At 44.0% G+C, this 22,811-nt stretch overlaps 1 protein-coding gene across 7 annotated transcripts in view; it reads right to left on the bottom strand.

Annotated features, from left to right (window-relative positions):
• REEP1 (receptor accessory protein 1) overlaps nt 1-22,811 on the bottom strand; it is a 137,002-nt gene that overhangs the window by 57,385 nt on the left and 56,806 nt on the right. For all 7 annotated transcript variants that reach the window (XM_070798800.1, XM_070798803.1, XM_070798801.1 and 4 more), the window contains exon 2: nt 19,856-19,928. In XM_070798800.1, coding sequence (XP_070654901.1) covers nt 19,856-19,928 — 73 coding nt within the window. The remainder of the gene's footprint in view (nt 1-19,855; nt 19,929-22,811) is intronic.

Below are 22,811 nucleotides of genomic sequence, written 5' to 3'. Positions count from 1 at the left end.
AAAGAGAAAGCAATAAAGCTAGCAGAAAAGGTCAAGGATGAATGGTTGCCAGCTTCAAGAGAACAGGCTCCAACAGCAGATGTTGAGATGGGTCCAGGCAGCCTGGCCTACCACTGGTCACCCCTTCTCCTATTCTTCCCCAGGTTGGTCCCGTTCCACTCCAGACCCTGGGGATGCAAGCAAATAGGCCATTTCCACAACTGACCCAGGCTCAAGCTCAAAGTAGACTTTAGGTGGTCTTCACTGGCCCTCAGGTGAGCCACTGAGACCTGAAGACCAGCAGTGACTCAGGATTCAGTCAGGTCATTTTGCCAGGACTAATACCAGGTGAATAAAGTTTCCAAACTTCCACAGAGACACACTCTGGGATGAACTTTAACCTGGCCATATTCTCTGAGATAGAATAATGGTAATCCTCACTGATCACTTAAAAACACTTGGAGGACTTCCCTGGTGGTCCAGTGGTTAGGACTCAGAGCTTCCACTGCAGGGGGCACGGGTTTGATCCCTGGTCAGGAACTAAGATTCCACATGCTGAGGTACAGCAAAACAAGCAAACAAAAACCTCTTTCATGTGGGAAAGCCCTCCCAGAAACGATCTTTTCTTTTGTCTCCCCCATGTCACCATCCTTTTCCATTTCTACTGTTTCTCTTCCCTAGTTGAAGCTTTGGTTTCCCCCTCCCCGCCTGCCCCTGCTCTCTTTAACTACTGTAAGAGTCTCTTAACTGCTTTCCTGCCCCTTGACTTTCCTCTTACCAATCCATCTTGCAAACTATCCCCACACTAATCTCCCACAAAGCATGAACTCATCCTACTAACCTTTCATTTAAAATCTCCTAGCCTGCAGAATAAAGTCCAAAGTCCTGCTTAGTCTGCTCCTCCTGTTTTTAGAAATGGTGGGGTAGTTTGTATTGGACTAATCCTCTTGCCAATAATGATAATAAACTCAGAACAAAATATTTTATTTTATTCTATGTATCTTTGGCCACACCATGTGGCGTATGGGAAATCTTAGTTCCCTGACCAGAGATTGAACCCACACCTTCAGCATCAAAAGCACAGAATCCTAACCACTCGGCTACCAGGGAATTTTCTAAACAAAATATTTTACAGTAACTGTTTGAAGGCTAGAAAAGCTATCAAAAGCTGGCAGAAACTGGAAAGGATCCAACTTTTGAAATGTGGGGACCACACCAGAGTAAATCCACGTGGATGCAGCTAAAGAAACCACCTGGTCAGCAAATCATGGGGCAGACAGAACTCCAGAAGAAACCCATAGCCGAATTTGCCTGAGGAGGTGGAAAATAGAGTTTGAGATGGTCAAAGATGCTGGAAATTGAAAAGGAAAAATCCTCAGTAAGAGGGAAGCACAAGTCATAAACCAAACTCACATATAAATTCCTTTCAATTTCTTAGCTGGCTTCTGAATTGTACAGAATCAGCCACCTTGGTAATATTCCAAGGTGGCTGAGTAAAATACAGCTAGGAAGTGGAGAGTCGAGCAGAGATTCAGTTTCTGCCCACTACAGGAGAAATAGAGTTTGGAGTTCAAGTTTTGCCTAATTAGAGAAGGTTGGTAAACATTTGGGAATTTCCAGGGGAACATCTAAAAGGTCATACTTCAGGAATAAAAATTACAACCTAGGACTTGAGAGATTAGCTCTAGGACTAAGAGTAAAACTGAAATACACCTGCCCCCCCAAAATGTAAAACTTAACTACCACAAGGTCAAGATGATCTGTTAGAAGTTAACTGCCTGCTAGAATAAAAATTAACCTTCTTCACAAGAAGACAACACAGATCTGGAGTTCCTATGATGAAGTATACATAAAAACTCGAATAAACAAAAAAGATGTGTGTGTGTGTGTGTGTGTGTGTATGAAGAAACAGGAAAATATGCTCCATGGTTAAGAGAAAAACTAGTCAATAGAAACAGATCCATATTTGACTTAGATGTTACAATTAGCAAAGACTTTAAAAAGTATAAATGTATATTGAGACAACTAAATATTCACATGTAAAAGAATGAAGATGGACTTCTACCTCACACCATATACAAAAAAGTGAACTCAAAATGGATCAGAGACCTAAATGTAATGACCTTACAAGAAAACACAGGAGTAAATTTTTGCAGCCTTGGGTTAAAAAATGTTTTCTTAGATGTGACACTAAAAACACAAGCAAAAAAAAAAGAAAATAGATATATTAGACCTTATAAAAATTTTAAATTTTTGTACTTCAAAAGATAACATCAAGAAAGTGAAAATACAACCCACAAAATAGGGAAAATATTTGCAAATCAGTATCTGACAAAGTATTTGTATTGAAATAATAAAGAATTTATATAGCACAACAATAAAAAGATCAAACCCAGGTCTCCCGCACTGCAGGCAGATTCTTTACCAACTGAGCTACCAGGGAAGCCCCAATAAAAAGACAAATAACCCAATTTAAAGTGTGTCAAGGGCCCATATCTTTTAGAAAATGAATCAGTAATCAATAAACCCAACACCCATTTATGATAAGACTTGAATAGCCAATATGATACTGAAGAAGAGAAACAAAGTCAGAGAACTGACACTGTCTAATTTTAAGACTTACTATAAAGCTACAATAACCAGGAGAGTGTGGTATTAGTGAAATAACAGATAAATATATCAAATAGACTAGACAAATGGAATAGACAGCCTCCAAACAGACTGCACAAACTGATCCTTGACAAAGGAGCAAAGGCAATTTGATGGAGAAAAGATAGTTTTTTCAATAAGTGGTGCTGGGAACAATTGGATATTTACATTCAAAAACCAAATAGATGTAGGCACTGATCTTACATCTTGCACAAAAATTAACTAAAACTATAAAATTTCTAGAAGATAACACAAGAGAAAACCTAGTGGATCTGGAATTTAGTAATTCGTCTTTTAACACACCACCATGACCCACAGAAGAAAAAAATGATAAGCCAGACTTCATTAAAATGAAAAATTTCTGCTCTGCAATAGATATTGTTAAGAGAATGAAAAGACAAGCCACAGGCTGGGAGAAAATATTTGCAATACATATATCTGAAAAGGGACTTGTATCCAAAATATTCAAAGAATACTTAAAACTCAACAACAACAAAAATAACAATCCAATATCTGAACATATATCTCACCAAAGAAGATATACAGCAACTTACTAACAGATATTTTGTTATAGATTTTTTTTTTTTAATCACCACTTAACAAGACACTTATCCTAGGAGGGAAAGGATGGGTTCAGTATTTTTTTTTTTTAAGTATAAATATGTTTTTTAAAAATCTATAGGAAAAGGTAGATATAATAAGTGAAGAGATGGGAGATTTCAAGAGAAAGAAGGAAAATCTTATTAAAAAGAACTAAATGACATCCTAGAACTGAAAAACAAAACATCTGAAAAAAATGTTTTTAATTATTGAATGGAATTTATAGCAGTTTGGTCACAACAAGAGATCTGTGAACTTGAAGACAAGACAACAGAATCAACCAGGCTGAAGCCTAGGTTAGGGGGTGGGCTGGGGGATGAAGAGTCTCAATACCTGAGGAACACGCATCAAGCAGTCAAATACACATGGGATAGGAATTTGAGAGAAGAGAAAAAAGAGAATTGGATAGAAAAATTATTTGAAGAAATACTGCCTAAAGTTTTCCAAAATTTGACCAACATATCAAACCCACAAAACCCAGTGAATTGAAGCAAGATAAATATGAAGAAAACCACATCTAGCCACATTATAGTAAAACTGCTAAAAAACAAAGAGAAAATCTTAAGTGAGAGGGAAAAAAAGACATTACATACAGGGGAATGACAGTAAGAATTACAGTTAACTTTTTATCAGAAACAACAAATACCAGAAGAAAATTAATAACATCTTTAAAGTGCCACACACACACACAAAATACTGCCAACCTATAATTCTATACCCAGCAAAAATATCTTTCAAAAAACCGGAGGCAGTTCTGGTGAATCTCACTGCCTTTATGACTCTGAAACATGTGGCCAAGTAGATCAATTAGAGGCCTTCTCTATTTAGAAAAACAGAATAAACCCTTGGGAACAAGGCTGGCTTAGTCCATCAAAAGAAACTTATTTATGACACTATATACTACCAAGGTTATCTGCAGCAGAACAGGCTCCTTAGCAGGAAGCAAACAATCTTATCTAGCTGTAAACTCTCTGGTATACTGGGGCCCAGGACCTAAGAATTCCCAACACTGGTATCCATATACACTGCAAGGAGCCTGAATTCCCTCTCTTGAAGTTTTTTCTTTTCAGTGTTCAAACCATGTTCCCTGGACGTCCAGTAGTTAAGATGCTGCACTTCAGAGAATACTGGCCTAAGTGGGTTTTTGGGAAGATGGGATTAGATAGCTTACAAGGCAAGAAATGCTCCCCAAGAGAAGGATGGCTAGGTATACACGGGAGGGAAGGAACCTGCTGAAGTCAGGGCATGAGTGACTGATAGTTATGGAACCACTCACATTAACAAGAAATTTAAAAAAATTAAAAAGCCAAATTAGGGAGAAGAAGCTGAGCTCCATGAGGCTGAGGACAATCTGAGGGTTTTGGAGGACATCTAAGAAAAATGCCCAGTGGGCCTCTAGAGAGGCAAAAGTAAATCTCAGGAAGGAGATTGGGGCTGAAGACTGAAGACAAAGATGAGGAAGCCATGGCAGAGAGGAAGCTGTAAGGGATAGCCTGAAGAATTTTCCATTATGTACTCCTTCACCTTAAAATACTTTCATGCAGAAAGACGGATCTGAGAATGACTCACTGAGCCTAACAAGGTAAATGAAATACTGGTGACTCAGACATGGAAACCATAAATAAATATCTGGAAATGGTCTCCCGACCATTCCTCAGAGAAACCAAATGGAAGCTGTTTTTCCAAGATTTGAAATAGAACTTGCCATGATAGAGGGATTCTACCCCAAACTCCCTGCAAGGTGAGTGGGAGTGTGGATAGGCTGGCACCCAGAATAGAGACAGGAAGATATTGTTGACTTGTGACGTTATCATCAGGGGCAACTCGAGTGGACAGTTGACAGCACAACTGGGAACTCCCTCTGGACTGGTCAAGCACAGGAATGAGGAGACAGGAGAGAAGAGATGACCCTAGATCACAAAAGGGTGGGAAGTAGATCTTGGTGACCTTCCATGAGTCACAGAATGGGCTGAGACCCCAGGACCCATCAGATCCTGCCCCCAGGGCTCTTAGGAGCCTGTGAAAGGCCTCCTCCATGAACTCTGGAGGCAGCAGGCTCAGTCAACTCTTAGCCTCACCTCACCTTTGGACCCTCCCCCACATCAGTCACACTAATATTTCTTAAGCCTCTCACACTCCCTTCTGCATCTGAGCTCTGCTTCAGTCTCACAGGGAACCCTCTCTGACAAATGACTGAGGAAGGAAATATATGAGCCTGGTTGACAGATGAGTTGGCATCATCTGCTGGTACAAGTTCACAGGGGACAACTGTATAGTCAGAGGTGGCTGGGAGAGAGTAGGGAGGGAAATTCCCTGTAGGCAGAACTTTGAGCAGTGCTCTCAGTCCAGAAGGAGAATTGTCCTGAGGTAAGGCATTTATAAGAGTCGGACACGACTGAGCGACTTCACTTTCACTTTTCACTTTCATGCATTGGAGAAGGAAATGGCAACCCACTCTAGTGTTCTTGCCTGGAGAAACCCAGGGACGGGGGAGCCTGGTGGGCTGCCGTCTATGGGGTTATACAGAGTCGGACACGACTGAAGCGACTTAGCAGCAGCAGCATGTATATTAATCATATTTTCATATTTTCTGTATTCTTTTTTTTAGATTTTTCTTGATGCGGATCATTTTTAAAGTCTTTACTGAATTTGTTACAATATTATTTCTGTTTTATGATTGCAAGGTTTTTTGGCCACAAGGCATGTGGGATCTTAGCTCTCCAACCAGGAACTGAACTTGCATTCCCTTTCATGCAATGAACTTGCATTGGAAGAAGTCTTATCCACTGGACCACCAGGGAAGTCCCATTTTCTGTGTTCTTGATGTTGGGGTCTTGCTGACTGGAGAGACTGCCTCTCCTATGACTAGCTAATTCATAGAGATAGCATATTTCTTATCCCAGAGCACATATGCAAATTGAGCAATCTGGGGTCCATACTACAAACCACCTCCTTTATGGAGCTCTCACAGGTTGAGCTAATATTTCCCAGCCCTAGTCATCTGGGGCCAGCTGCCAGATAACTGGAGGCAGATCCCATACCCCAGAGTCTGCTGAAATCATTCAAACTAGCCAGTCGTAAGGTTGCTCACTCTGCTTTGCCTTGAATTCCCCACAGAAACTGTAATAAAGGTCAATGCCCATGTTTTCCCCTTGCTCTGCCTCTAACTCCTAACTGACCCTGGTGCTTCTTCAGTGGCCCTGCATGATGTGCTGAACCTCCTACTTCCAAGGAACTGTGAGTAAAAACTTCTTCCTCTATGAGTCATTTCTGTGTCTGCATGCCTTACCATAGCTGATTAAAACGAATCTGGGATACATTTTAAAACACCACATAAGAATTTGGATAGATGATGAGGTACTTGGAAGGGACAAGACTGAGAATTTGGTGTTGAGGTGGTTTTGAAATTACGTGGATGGGTCCATGCTGCTGCTGCTGCTAAGTCGCTTCAGTTGTGTCCAACTCTGTGCAACCCCACAGACAGCAGCCCACCAGGCTCCCCTGTCCCTGGGATTCTCCAGGCAAGAACACTGGAGTGGGTTGCCATTTCCTTCTCCAGTGCAGGAAAGTGAAAGTGAAGTCGCTCAGTCCTGTCCGACTCTTCGCAACCCCATGGACTGCAGCCTACCAGACTCCTCCGTCCATGGAATTTTCCAGGAAAGAGTACTGGAGTGGGGTGCCATCGCCTTCTCCGGGATGGGCCCATAGAATGCAGATATTTGTGGCTCATGCTAATGCTCACCAGAAGGTCCCAATGGCAGAGGAGGCTCTTGGTAATCAGGTGGATGAGATGACCAGCTCTGTAGATGTCTGTGAGCCTTTTACTTCAGGCATGATATTGCTTGATCAGTGGGCTCATATAGCAGTAGCCATGTGGACAGAGGAAACACACTGGCTCAGAAATGTGCATTTCTCTCACCAAGGATGACCTGGTCATGACCACTGCTCAGACACCAAGTTGCCAACAGCAGTGACTAAGCATCTCTAGGATGGTACCATAATTCAAGGCACCAGCCAGCCTCCTGGGAGCAGGCCATCATACGAAGCCCCTTCCTTCATAGAAAGGGGAGCACAGAGTCTTTCTGGAATATTCATTCATTGGGCATGTGGGCCTGCTTTCCCCACTGCCATGTTTCTGGCATCCACACAACAAACTGTGGACTCCATTGAGTATCCTTCTCATTTTGATATATTCCACCCAACAATCCCATGAGAGGAGCTTGGCAGGCTGCAATCCATGGTATCATAAAGAGTCAAACACGACTGAGTGCACATACACACCCAACACTGCCTCTGACCAAAGGCTCTCTTTTACAGCCAAAGAAATGCAACAATAGGCTGATGTCTCGGCGAATCTCTGATCTAATCATGTATCCCAATGCCCAGAAGCAGCTGGCCTTATACAATGCTGCAAGAGCTTAGGAGAGTGCCAGAAAAGAACCAGATGGGAATTAGCATTCTGGGAAGTTGCTATGCTCTCCTAGACAATGCAGTTTCCTCTCTGAACTAGTGACCAACACATGGTACTGCATCTTAGCCAGAATCTAAAGGTTCAGGAACCAAGGAAATGAGGGTGGTGTTTCTTAGAATTAGGCCTAATGCTAGCTCCCTGCAATTCAAAGTGTGGTTCATGAGACTGCAACATTGGAATCCCCAAGGAGTTTGTTAGCAATGTAGAATCAGCTTGTTAGAAGTGTAGCATCTCAGATCCCACTCCAGAGCTAATGGATCAGTTCTACATTTTAATAAAACTCTCTGCTTATTCATATGCATGTTAAAGTTTGAGAATCACTGGTCTAACCCACTCAAAACACTTCAATTCTCATTCTCAAACTTCTGAGCTCTGGTCTTTAATAATTTTAGTGCTTGAAGGATGGATGCTTTCACCAGGGATATAAAATGGTGAAGTGGATGCAGAGACTAGAAGGTCACCTGGCCATTTCAAGGCCACCATGTCATTAGGAAACAGATAATAAAGGGCTTATGGACTGCAAGAAGATCCAACCAGTCCATCCTAAAGGAAATCAGTCCTGAATATTCATTGGAAGGACTGATGCTGAAGCTGAAACTCCAGTACTTTGGCCACCTGATGCAAAGAGCTGACTCATTTGAAAAGACTCTGATGCTGGTCTTTTCAAGATTGAAGGTGAGAGGAGAAGGGGATGACCGAGGATGAGATGGTTGGATGGCATCACTGACTCAATGGACATGAGTTTGAGTACATGCCGGGAGTTGGTGTTGGACAGGGAGGCCTGGCATGCTGCAGTCCATGGGGTCGAAAAGAGTCAGACACGACTGAGTGACTGAACTGAACTGAACTGGGCTTTGTAGGGTAACTGATACTGCTTATGAAGGGGAACTAGAGTTGCTATTACACATGTGGTGGGAAGGAGGTTGGATGGAGGTTAAGAATCCTTTAGGGCAGCCATCCCCAACCTTTTTGGCACCAGGGACCAATTTCAATTTCGTGGAAGACAATTTTTCCATGGATGGGGGTTGGCGGGTGGTTTCAGGATGGTTCAAGTGCAGTAGGGTTTGTGCTTTTATGATGATCTAAAGCCACTGTTGATCTGATAGGAGGTGGAGCTCAGGCGATAATGTGCGAGATGGGGAGCAGCCATAAATACAAATGAAGCTTCACTTGCTTGCCTACTGCCCACTTCCTGCTGTGTGGCCTGGTTCCTAACAGGTCATGAATACAGGCTTGTGGCCTGGGGGTTGGGAACCTCTGCTCTAGTGGATCTGCAAGCATTGCTTTGTTCAGAGGGAAAAGTCAACGGATCATTACTACAACCCTCCAGAGCAAGACCACTAAGGCCTCAGATTCCCCAGGAATGAAGATTTAGGTCACAACCTTGGAGAAGAAAAAAGGGCTTCCCTGGTGGCTCAGATGGTAAAGAATCTGTCTGCAATGCAGGAGACCTGAGTTCAATCCCTGGGTTGGGAAGATGCCCTGGCAAAAGAAATGGCAACCCACTCCAGGATTCTTGCCTGAGAAATCCCATGGACAGAGAAGCCTGGCAGGCTACTGTCCATGTGGTTGCAAAGAGTCCAACACAACTGAGCCACTAACACTAACACTTGGAGATGAAACCACACTCACTAAAGTTGAAGGCACAGGGAGCATGGACTAGATGGTGGAAAAGGGAAGTAATAGGAAAAGCGGTGAAAGACTTCGGAATGGGTGTCCTGTGGACTGCTAGGTGCTAGCCAGAGCAGCCAGCCTCCTGATTTATTTTAACTCTGCAGGTGTCTTTGGAGAAGGCAATGGCAACCCACTACAGTACTCTTGCCTGGAAAATCCCATGGACAGAGGAGCCTGGTAGGCTGCAGTCCATGGGGTCGCGAAGAGTCAGACATGACTGAGCGACTTCCCTTTCACTTTTCACTTTCATGCATTGGAGAAGGAAATGGCAACCCACTCCAGTGCTCTTGCCTGGAGAATCCCAGGGATGGCAGAACCTGGTGGGCTGCCGTCTATGGGGTCGCACAGAGTCGGACACGACTGAAGTGACTTAGCAGCAGGTGTCTTGTTTTACAATATCTTTGAGTTATTTTACAACTTTGTGAGTTGTTGAAAACTGATTGCAATGCAGATAATTTAGTCTATAGAGGTGAACAATAATTTTGTCCAATGGAGATACAACTGCGTCCAATGATCACATTTCCCAAGAAATCAGTTTAATATCTATTAACAAACATTTCATCATACCTCATTGCTTACATATATATCTGTTCTTTGGAGTATCCTTTGGACTGATTTCTTTTTTAACACCTTATTGGTCCCCACATTACTCAGTGAGTTAAGTAAAATTTTCAACATTTGTTAATTTTATATTTGTATAAGAATCATGATTTCACACCTTTTTAAATTCAGTCAGTTCAGTTGCTCAGTCATGTCTGACTCTTTGCGACCCCAGGGACTGCAGCACGCCAGGCCTCCCTGTCCATTACCAACTCCCAGAGTTTACTCAAACTCATGTCCATTGAGTTGGTGATGCCATCCAACCATCTCATCCTCTGTCGTCCCCTTTTCCTCCCACCTGCAATCTTTCCCAGGATCAGGGTCTTTTCAGATGAGTCAGTTCTTTGCATCAGGTGGCCAAAGTATTGGAGTTTTAGCTTCAGCATCAGTCCTTCCAATGAACATTCACGACTGATTTCCTTTAGGATGGACTGGTTGAATCTCCTTGCAGTCCAAAGGACTCTCAGGAGTCTTCTCCAACACCACAGTTCAAAGGCATCAATTCTTCTGCGCTCAGCTTTCTTTATAGTCCAACTCTCACATCCATACATGACTACTGGAAAAACCATAGCTTTGACTAGATGAACCTTTGTTGGCAAAGTAATGTCTTTGCTTTTTAATATGCTGTCTATGTTGGTCATAACTTTTCTTCCAAGGAGTAAGCATCTTTTAATTTAATGGCTGCAGTCACCATCTGCAGTGATTTTGGAGCCCCCCTAAATAAAGTCTGTCACTGTTTCACCATTTCCCTATCTTTTTGCCATGAAGTGATGGGACTGGATGCTATGATCTTGGTTTTTTGAAAGCTGAGTTTTAAGCCAACTTTTTCACTCTCCTCTTTCACTTTCTTCAAGAGGCTCTTTAGTTCTCTGCTTTCTGCCATTAAGGGTGGTGTCACCTACATATTTGAGGTTATTGATATTTCTCCTGGCAATCTTGATTCCAGCTTGTGCTTCATCCAGCCCAGTATTTCTCATGATGTACTCTGTGTATAAGTTAAATGAGCAGGGTGACAATAAACAGCCTTGATGTACTCCTTTCCCAACTTGGAATCAGTCTGTTGTTCCATGTCCAGTTCTAACTGTTGCTTCCTGACCTGCATACAGATTTCTCAAGAGGCAAGTCAGGTGGTCTGGTATTCCCATCTCTTTCAGAATTTTCCAGAGTTTATTGTGATCCACACAGTCAGAGGCTTTGGCATAGTCAATAAAGCGGAAGCAGATGTTTTTCTGGAACTCTCTTGCTTTTTCGATGATCCAGCGGATGTTGGCAATTTGATCTCTGGTTTCTCTGCCTTTTCTAAATCCAGCTTGAACATCTGGAAGCTCATGGTTCACATACTGTTGAAGCTTGGCTTGGAGAATTCTGAGCATTACTTTACTAGCATGTGAGATGAGTGCAATTGTGTGGTACTTTGAGCATTCTTTGGCACTGCCTTTCTTTGGGATTGGACTGAAGACTTAAATTTTTCCAGTCCTATGACCACTGCTGAGTTTTCCAAATTTGCTGGCATATGAACAAAGACATACATACCAAGCATGAACTCATGACCACTGACTTAAATAAGGGGTCTAGCTTCTATTCATATTTTCTTTCTTTCTGTGTCATGTATAGATTTAAATATTTTAACTAATTTTATTTTTATTTATTCTCCTTCTCCCCTTAACATAGTACATGGGCTCTGCCAGTGATGGTTCACTTGACAGTTTAATTTTTAGAGTGTTTACTATTAAGGTTAAATCCTGTCAGGGCCAGAAGAAGAGAGGACTTTGCCAGAGATATGGATCTGGAGCTGGACTCAAATGAAGAAATTTGGATTTGGCAAGAAGATGGTATAGAATTCTTATTGGAAGAATTTGTTTTGTTTTGGGGTGAAGCAGAAAAAAATAGCTTTGTTGCTTTGCGAGGCAAAGGGGGATACAGTGGGACTGTGCCTCTCAAAACTGTGTGTCCCAACCTGGAAAGAATTGGCGAGGAGTTTTATTCTTGCCTCAAGTGGTCTCCTGATCTTCTCTGAAGAATACTTCATCAAGGGTGTTCCATCTTCCATTTGTTCTGAAAGGATTTTTAAAAAGCCAAAACCTAGGTAAAGGAGTGGATACAGATGTTGTGCAGCCCAAGAAATAACTATAATATAGATCACTATATATTTTCATATATATAATACACAGGCATATCTCCTTTTATTGTTTACTTTTTAAATGCACTTTGCAGACATTGAGTTTTTGCACAAATTGAAAATTTGTGGTTAAGCAGATATACTGGCACCATTTTTCCAACAGCATTATTTTTGAATAAGGGTGTATATAGTTTCTTAGAGAAGGGAATGGAGAAGGGAATGGCAAACCACTTCAGTATTCTTGCCTTGAGAACCCCATGAACGGTATGAAAAGGCAAAATGATAGGATACTGAAAGAGGAACTCCCCAGGTCAGTAGGTGCCCAATATGCTACTGGAGATCACTGGAGAAATAACTCCAGAAAGAATGAAGGGATGGAGCCAAAGCAAAAAGAACACCCAGCTGTGGATGTGACTGGTGATAGAAGCAAGGTCCAAGGCTGTAAAGAGCAATATTGCATAGGAACCTGGAATGTCAGGTCCATGAATCAAGGCAAATTGGAAGTGATCAAACAAGAGATGGCAAGAGTCAATGTCGACATTCTAGGAATCAGCAAACTGAAATGGACTGGAATGGGTGAATTTAACTCAGATGACCATTATATCTACTACTGCGGGCAGGAATCCCTCAGAAGAAATGGAGTGGCCATCATGGTCAACAACAGAGTCCGAAATGCAGTACTTGGATGCAATCTCAAAAATGACAGAATGATCTCTGTTCGTTTCCAAGGCAAACCATTCAATATCACAGTAATCCAAGTCTATGCCCCAACCAGTAACGCTGAAGAAGCTGAAGTTGAACGGTTCTATGAAGACCTACAAGACCTTTTAGAACTAACACCCAAAAAAGATGTCCTTTTCATTATAGGGGACTGGAATGCAAAAGTAGGAAGTCAAGAAACACCTGGAGTAACAGGCAAATTTGGCCTTGGAATATGGAATGAAGCAGGGCAAAGACTAATAGAGTTTTGACAAGAAAATGCACTGGTCATAACAAACACCCTCTTCCAACAACACAAGAGAGGACTCTATACATGGACATTGCCAGATGGTCAACACCAAAATCAAATTGATTATATTCTTTGCAGCCAAAGATGGAGAAGCTCTATACAGTCAGCAAAAACAAGACCAGGAGCTGACTGTGGCTCAGACCATGAACTCCTTATTGCCAAATTCAGACTGAAATTGAAGAAAGTAGGGAAAACCACTAGACCATTCAGGTATGACCTAAATCAAATCCCTTATGATTATACAGTGGAAGTGAGAAATAGATTTAAGGGCCTAGATCTGATAGATAGAGTGCCTGATGAACTATGGAGTGAGGTCCGTGACATTGTACAGGAGACAGGGATCAAAACCATCCCCATGGAAAAGAAATGCAAAAAAGCAAAATGGCTGTCTGGGGAGGCCTTACAAATAGCTGTGAAAAGAAGAGAAGTGAAAAGCAAAGGAGAAAAGGAAAGATATAAACATCTGAATGCAGAGTCCCAAAGAATAGCAAGAAGAGATAAGAAAGTCTTCTTCAGTGATCAATGCAGAGAAATAGAGGAAAACAACAGAATGGGAAAGACTAGAGATCTCTTCAAGAAAATCAGACATAAGGACAAAAATGGTATGGACCTAACAGAAGCAGAAGATATTAAGAAGAGATGGCAAGAATACACAGAAGAACTGTACAAAAAAGATCTTCATGACCCAGATAATCATGATGGTGTGATTACTGACCTAGAGCCAGACATCCTGGAATGTGAAGTCAAGTGGGCCTTAGAAAGCATCACCACGAACAAAGCTAGTGGAGGTGATGGAATTCCAGTTGAGCTATTCCAAATCCTGAAAGATGATGCTGTGAAAGTACTGCACTCAATATGCCAGCAAATTTGGAAAACTCAGCAGTGGCCACAGGACTGGAAAAGGTCAGTTTTCATTCCAATCCCAAAGAAAGGCAATGCCAAAGAATGCTCAAACTACCACACAGTTGCACTCATCTCACATGCTAGTAAAGTAATGCTCAAAATTCTCCAAGTCAGGCTTCAGCAATATGTGAACCGTGAACTTCCTGATGTTCAAGCTGGTTTTAGAAAAGGCAGAGGAACCAGAGATCAAATTGCCGACATCTGCTGGATCATGGAAAAAGCAAGAGAGTTCCAGAAAGACATCTATTTCTGCTTTATTGACTATGCCAAAGCCTTTGACTGTGTGGATCACAATAAACTCCGGAAAATTCTGAAAGAGATAGGAATACCGGACCACCTGATCTGCCTCTTGAGAAATTTGTATGCAGGTCAGGAAGCAAGAGTTAGAACTGGACATGGAACAACAGACTGGTTCCAAATAGGAAAAGGAGTACGTCAAGGCTGTATATTGTCACCCTGTTTATTTAACTTATATGCAGAGTACATCATGAGAAACACTGGACTGGAAGAAACACAAGCTGGAATCAAGATTGCCGGGAGAAATATCAATAACCTCAGATATGCAGATGACACCACCCTTATGGCAGAAAGTGAAGAGGAACTCAAAAGCTTCTTTGATGAAAGTGAAGTGGAAAGTGAAAAAGTTGGGTTAAAGCTCAACATTCAGAAAACGAAGATCATGGCATCCGGTCCCATCACTTCATGGGAAATAGATGGGGAAACAGTGGAAACAGTGTCAGACTTTATTTTTCTGGGCTCCAAAATCACTACAGATGGTGACTGCAGCCATGAAATTAAAAGACGCTTACTCTTTGGAAGGAAAGCTATGACCAACCTAGATAGCATATTCAAAAGCAGAGACATTACTTTGCCAACAAAGGTCCGTCTAGTCAAGGCTATGGTTTTTCCTGTGGTCATGTATGGATGTGAGAGTTGGACTGTGAAGAAGGCTGAGCACCAAAGAATTGATGCTTTTGAAGTGTGGTGTTGGAGAAGACTCTTGAGAGTCCCTTGGACTGCCAGGAGATCCAACCAGTCCATTCTAAAGGAGATCAGCCCTGGGATTTCTTTGGAAGGAATGATGCTAAAGCGGAAACTCCAGTACTTTGGCCACCTCATGCGAAGAGTTGACTCATTGGAAAAGACTCTGATGCTGGGAGGGATTGGGGACAAGAGGAGAAGGGGATGACAGAGGATGAGATGGCTGGATGGTATCACGGACTCGATGGATGTGAGTCTCAGTGAACTCCGGGAGTTGGTGATGGACAGGGAGGCCTGGCGTGCTGGGATTCATGGGGTCGCAAAGAGTCGGACACGACTGAGCGACTGATCTGATCTGATAGTTTCTTAGACATAATGTTATTGCACACCTAATAGACTATAGCATATGTAAACACAAGTTCTGTATGCTTTAGGAAACTAAAAAGTGCATGTGAGTCACTTTTTGGTGATACTCATTTTATTGTTGTAGTCTGAAATCAAACATGCAGTATCTCTGAGGTATAGGGTGTGTGTGTGTGTGTGTGTGTGTGTGTGTGTGTGTGTGTATTTTTAAAACTACTAGCATCCAGGGACTTCCCTGGCAGTCTCCTGGGTTGCACTGCAGGGACACATGTTCAATCCCTAGTCAGCGGACTAAGATCCTGCACGCTTCATGGTGTGCCCCCCAAAATTATGAACTACTAGCATCCAAAGCCTTCTAATCTGGAGGGCATCTCCCAGCATGTGGGTCTTTATGGAAGCCAAAGTCTATCACCCAGACCTGGAAAAGTCAGATGTCCCTATCCAGGGTTTTGAATCATCATGGGATGTTCCCAAGGCAAGAATGTCCCGAAGGCATGGGCAGCTGGCAGCCAGTTTGGTAGTGGCGACCTGGGCAGCAGATTCCTAAACAGACCCTTCCTGCAGCACAAGCTTGGTCGTCACCCAGCCTTCTCGGATCCTCCTCAATTTCTGAGGGTCTTTCCCCAGCCTTCTAGTTAATTCTATGAAAGTGAAAGTGTTAGTCATTCAGTCGTGTCTGACTCTTTTTGACCCAGTGGACTATAGCTCGCCAGGCCTCTCTATCCATGTAATTCTTTAGGCAAGAATACTGGAGTGGGTTGCCATTTCCTCTTCCAGGGATCCTCCTAACCCGGGGATCAAACCCAGGTCTCCTGAATTGCATGCAGCTTCTTTACCATCTGAGCCACCAGGGAAGCCCTATAAGTTCCTTTCTGTTTAAGCATCTGCCCATCAAACCTTGTCTAGTGTAGTAAGTCTGGAAAGACATAAAAAGCTATGAATGTCGAGAGCAGTGTCTCTCAAATTAAGGATCTTGTTAAAAATGCAGATTTTTGAGTAGAGTTACCTGTACACCTGAAACTAACACAACATTGTAAATCAACTATACTCCAATAAATATTAAAAATTTTAAAGTAAATAAATACAATAAAAATAAATTTAAATGATAATTTTTTTTAATGCCAATTTTTATTTCGGAGGTTTGGGTAGGGCTTGAGATTCCAAGTTCCAACAAGCTCCCAGCTGATGTGGGATAATGCCAGTCCACAGACCACTCCTTGGGTGCTGAGCTCAGGAGCGCTGAATGCTTGTAGAGATGTGGCTAGAAAGTAGGAAGGAGCAAGGTCAACAAGGTTCAACATTATCTAATGGAGTTTGGACTTGATCCTGCAGGGGATAAGTAGCCATTAAAGGACCCAGGGGGAGTGAAATGAATAGATTTCCATTTATCAAGGGCTTGTAGACATGATGTAGACAACAGAGCGTGAGAGACAGGAGGCAGAGGAAGCAGTGAGGGATCCGGTGGGCAGAACAACAGCCTCCACCCGCAATGTCCTCTTCCTCATCCCCAGAACCGGTGCATTTGTTACATTATATGATGAAAGGGACTTGGCAGTTATTAAGTTAAGGGCTTTCAGATGGAAAGATTATCCTGGATTAACCAGGCAGGCCCAATGTAATCACAGGAATCCTTACAAGTGGAGAACCTTTCTCAGCTGTGGCCAGAGCACAACACTGGTGACCCTGAAGATGCAGGAAGAGGCTCAAGCCAAGGCATGCAGGTGGCCTCCAGGAACTCAAAAAGGCGAGGAAGTGGGCTCTCCCCTACAGCCTCCAAATGGAGGCTTGCTTTCAACCAGGGACACCCATCTGACTTGATCTCCAGAACTGTAAGATAGTACATTTTTGCTTTTTTGGTTTAGTTGGTTTTGGTCTTTTTTTTTTTTTTGGCAGGGATGGGGGGTGGCGGCTGTACACAGGGCTTGGGGTACCTTTGTTCCCCGACCAGGGATCAAACTTGTGCCCTTGCAATGGAAGCACGGAGTCCTAACCACTGGACCACCTGGGGACGCCTGCATTTGTGTTCTTTTAAGCCACGAAGCTCATGGTAATTTGTTACAGGGGCAATAAAAAAAAGGATATGGGAGGCCACGGGGATATTCAGGGGAACAATGATGAGAGCCTCATTGAAGAGAAAGTATTAGTCTCTCAGTCATGTCTGACGAGTCTTTGTGACCCCAAGGACTGTGGCCCGCTACACTCCTCTGTCCTTGGAATTTTTCAGGCAAGAGTACTGGAGTGGGAGGCCATTCCCTTCGCCAACAGATCTTCCTGACCCAGGTATCGAACCCGGGTCTCCTGCACTGCAGGTGGTTTCTTTACCGTCTGAACCACCAGGGAAGATCTCATTGAAGAGAGAGGGCAGCACAGAAGGGAGACCTGGTTTGAAAGATTATTGGGACGATAGAGATGGAGGTTCGTAGTTACCCGCTGGGTGTGTGGGTGGGGATGGTTGGTGAGGAGAGGCAGGAGTCAAAGGAAGCTTTCACGTTTCTCTCTCGGACAAAGGGGTCTGTTGGTCAAAAGGAAGGAAAGAAGTGAGTGTGAGTCTGAGTGTGAGAAAATGTGTAAGTGTGCACGCAAGTGTGTGAGTTGAAGGCATGTGAGAGATCCCAGAAAAAGGGAAGGAGTCTCCCTTAATACCACTGGGCTCTTTCCTTGCAGTTCCATTTTTACCGAGAAACTGGCTAATCTTAACTCTCAAGCTTTCCCTCCTGAGAACAGCACGGCCAACATAAACAGCTGCTCTGCCTGTCAGTTATATTTTTCAGTTTAAATTAATGAATTGCCATTCCAGTCCTACACCAGGCTCCCTTGAGTTTAGTCAGAACAAAACAATTCCCCGGGGTTCACTGTCTCCCGGATGAGCAGACAGAATTGAGTTTTGTACCCCTGCAAAGCAGAGGATCAGACCTTGAACCGCAGTGATTCCAGTTTCGCCTTCTTCCTTGGCGCAGTGTCCCCGCATCCCCAGCTGAAAGGGGTCGGAGAAAGGGAGGGAGACATGGAGGAGGCTGCCCAGTGCTGTCCCCTGGGCCAAGTCAATTAGGAATCATGAGGTTCTGTGCATGCAACTTCACTGCTATTTATAGTTCACACTCTGAGATTCCTTCACATACACTTATTGGGGACCCAGTCTCCAGAGGGGACATGCCCCATTTGGATCCCCTGCATGGTAGCAAATGCAAGCCAAGCAAGCCATTCTGGGAAACTCTGAGGGGTGGAGGCAGGTCTGGCTGAGTTGATCTAGAGGCGGCTGGTTCCATCCTAAAGACATCCTGGGAAAGCCAAGAAAATAACTTCAGAGCAGGTTTCCGCTCTGAATGATTTCTTTAGCTGTGCCTAACTTGCCAACTGACCTCTTCTGAGTAAAAAGAGAGCAAAGATCCTTTGTCCTTCCCAACGCTAAGGGCTGGGACTATTGATATCAACCCATTGCTCGGATGAGGAAATCGAGGCTCTTGGAAGTTAAAGTTCTTATCTAGTATTGAGTCAATCGAACATTGGAGCCAGGACTTAACTTCAGTCTTTTGATGACAAAAATCTCTATCCTTTGTACTTTGATGGAGGATTCTGTCCCCTCTGGGGAGGGACACCCCCTACCCTCCACTCCCTGCAGGCTTTTGTCGATGAGTGGTAGTCTGATGATTCTCCTGCCTGGAGGTGCCCAGAACATTTAGGGCTGTGAGTGGGGCACCCAGATCACCCAACAGTGACACAACCCTCCCACCAGTAAGTTCTCCTGATCCCCTACCTGTGTGTCCAGCCCTCGGCCAGGTGCTGTGGAAGATGGTATAGGAGGTATATGTGGAGGATGGTTCAGCCACAGGAGGATGATAGCTCCTGTTCTCTAAAAGTTTATAAAGCAACAGTGCTTAGATCGTGGGATGTTCAAACCACAGAAGTGGAGTGGGGTTCAGAGCTGCTGAACCAGGTCTGTTGGACATTAGGATCCGAGCCCCTGCCCCCAGTGCAAGACTGTTTCCCAGTAACATTGCCTTCCGCTCCAGACAAGGAAACTGACACTCAGAGAGATGAAGTCATGCTTCCAAGCCCACGGCCTGTGGCCTCTGGCAGCCTCCAACTCTAGCTACCATTTCCTCTTGCCAGGCCTCCCCGCTCTCATCACTTCCACACTCTACTTGTAACACCTCTGTTACTCAGCATATTCATTTGTTTAAAATAATGCTTCATTATGTCACAGTCATGACTACCAGTCAATGAAAAAATTGTGTGACTATGCAATCATCTCTTTTCCTATGGCCTCCACCTCACTCCGTGCATTCTCATGACTCTTCTTAAAAGGGCATGAAATCTCCTTTAACCTGGCTAAAGGGTAGCAGGGTTAAAGGAGAGGACTCCTGAGTGACATCTGGCAGGTCACTGTACCGTCCTGCTCCCAGTACCCACCAAAGAGGGCATCTGCCCTGCCCCCACTTCACACTCAGCCTCCCCCACTTAACCCCACCATCACTCACCCTATCCACTCAAAAATTGTGCTACTTACATATTCTTTAATGTCCTTTGACTTCACAGCCTTGTAGGAATAATATGCAGGGTAAAGAGTGCCAAATATTAGCCTGGAGGGAAGAGAGAGAGAGAAAAAATGAGAAATGTGATTTTCATTCATTCTGTCTGATGGAAAATGTTGTCTTCAGTGCCAGAGCATCCTCTGAACTACAGAACATGCTTTTGTGGGGCTTGGTTATTTTTCTGAAGGCCCTGAAGCGTTTCTGCTCATGGCTAGGACGTGCTTAGGAACCTCTATGACCTGTTACAACTCCACACCCACCTTCCTTCAATCTGTCATTTGGCAACACAGGAGGGTGGTTTGGGGTCACAGAAGCCAAAAATGAGAGGATCAGGGGCTCTGGAGGTGGGAAACCAAGCTGAGCAGCCAAGACCCCTGAAATTAAAGGCCCAGTGGATTTCCCTGGTGGTCCAGTGAATAAGAATCCACCTGCCAATGCAGGGGACACAGATTCCATCCCTGGTCCGAGAAGATCTCACATGCCATGGAGCAACCAAGCCTTTCACTGAAACTTCTGAAGCCTGTGCACCTGGAGCCTGTGCTCCAAAGAAAGAGAAGCCACCGCAATGAGAAACCCACATACCACAAGGAGGAGCAGTCCCCACTCTCTGCAACTAGGAAAGAGTCCTTGCAGCCACGAAGATAGACCACAGCCAAAACTAAAAGTTAATAATTATACATATGTTTCTAAAAGGCCCAATGTTCCTCCCTGCTGCTAATCCCCATCAGATGCTCTCTTAAGCCCACCTACACCTTGGGCTTCCTTTGCTACCAAAACCGCATCACTCCAAGTTTCTTCAAATTTTACTCCCTTCAGACTGGATTTCAGCATCCTGCAGTCAGAATCAGCTGTTCAGTTTGTAAATCCAATCAAGCCAACCCTTTCTCCCACCAGACAATCCCCACCTTGCAATAACCTGCTTCCCACTGCTCTGAAGATGTAGAAGCAAAAATAATGACACCAGTGTGATGTTTGGGCTTCAGCTCTCACTGAATCATCGCTCCTGGGGCCATGCACCAGGTCATTAAATAATCAGACTCTGCATAGCATAGCTCCACTTGCCCTCATTCTCTCTACTTTGTCCCTTCCCCACCCCCAACCATCGAGTCTTTGCCTGTCCTTTCCTTCTGGAATCTGCACCACCACCCCCACCTCCTTCTTTGTCAGGTTGGTACCTATTCACTCATCAAATGCCAGCTCCATATGACCTCCTCCTGGAAGCCTTCCCTGACCTCTCCCCCTAAGTTAAATCTTCCCACTACACTCTCAAAGCATGATATACAATTTGATCAGGACACATGATGTTTTGATTGACAGCATCCCCTAATTGGACTCTAAGTGCCTCAGGGCACAGAATGGATCTGTTTTGTTCAACAGTGTGTTTCCAGCACCTTCCACATAGGAGACTCAATAGATACTTTAATAATTATTATTTTAATTTTATTAATTTATTTGTTTTTGGCTGTGCTGGGTCTTCACTGCTGTGCATAGGCTTTTTCTAGTTGTGGTGAGTGGGGGCCACTCTCTAGTTGTGGTGCTCGGACTTCTCACTGTGGTGGCTTCTCTTGCTGTGGAGCACAGGCTCTAGGCATGCAGGCTTCAGTAGTTGCAGCCTGTAGGCTCTAGAGCACAGGTTCAGTAGCTGTCATGCTTAGTTGCCCTGTGGCATGTGGGATCTTCCCAGACCAGGGATCGAACTCATGTCCCCTGCATTGGCAGGTGGATTCTTAACCACTGGACCACCAGGGAAGTCCCCTCAGTAGATATTTTTCAATGAATGAACTGACAGGATGCTGGAGCTGAAAGGGTTTCATCCTTTCACCCGACAGGTGAAGTCACCTCTACGTGTCAATTCAGGTGCCAGCTGTTATACCATCCTGGCTCTGTCCCCATAAGGGCCAGCATCTCATGTGACAACCCTATGGACAGAGCTATGAAAGGAGACACCACACTCAGGAAGCCCAAAGCCATGGCTGGTTCATCAGGGGGGGTCATACAGAGAACTCCCATCAGATGCTATTTATCAAGGAGGGTTTAGTTTTACAATAAGCTGTTGCAGGTAACACCTTGACAGTCCACATTCATCAGGTTTCCATGGAAAAACAGAAAGCTAACTGAACCAAGTCTGTTTCTGGTGCTGAATGGGAAGGGGAAAGGGTTTTGTAACCTAGACTTACACAGGCCCTGCACTAAGTGCTCTGCAGACATGAGCTCAGACAACCTTGGTAACAAGAACCTCGTCCATAGACAGGGCACCGAGGCTGGAGCGGCTAGCCCGAGCTTGCCTAGTTCCATGACCAGTAAGGATAAAGGAGGGGAAGGGACCCAGCCAGACTGACCTCCTCTGTGCCTGACTCCTTACCAACACTGTCCATTGCCTTGGAGAGCAAGGCCACGCCCTGGGAAGGCTGAAATTGTATCTAGGGAGCTAGATAAGAGAGCCAAAGGGACAAAAACATAGTCTGAAAGAAAACAAGAAAATTCAAAAGGAGACGGTGACTTCCTCTGACTGTCCGGTGCCTAAGACTCTGCGCTTCTAATACAGGGGTTGTTTGGTCATTCAGTCATGTCTGACTGTTTGCAACCCTATGGACTGCAGCACGCCAAGCTTCCCTGTCCTTCACCATCTCCCGAAGTTTGCTCAAACTCATGTCCATTGAGTCCAATGCAGGGGGCCCAGGTTCAATTCCTGGTCAGGGATCCCACATGCCGCAACTAAGAGTTCAAATGCCTCAACTAAAAAAAATCCCGCATGCCACAGTAGAGATCCAAGATCCTGTGTGTTGCAACTAAGACCTGGTGCAGCCAAATAAAATGTCAAAAAATTAATTAAACAACAACAAAAAAAAGATGGCCACAGTGCCAAAGACACAGGCAGCCCAAGGAAATCCACTGGGATCTGTCACAAGTCAGCTCAGAGGAGGAGGTTTC

Source organism: Bos indicus, chromosome 11 (genome assembly GCF_029378745.1).
Source record: "Bos indicus isolate NIAB-ARS_2022 breed Sahiwal x Tharparkar chromosome 11, NIAB-ARS_B.indTharparkar_mat_pri_1.0, whole genome shotgun sequence".
NCBI lineage: Eukaryota > Metazoa > Chordata > Mammalia > Artiodactyla > Bovidae > Bos > Bos indicus.
Note: the sequence above shows the minus strand (reverse complement) of the source record. Positions and strands in the feature narration are given on the sequence as shown.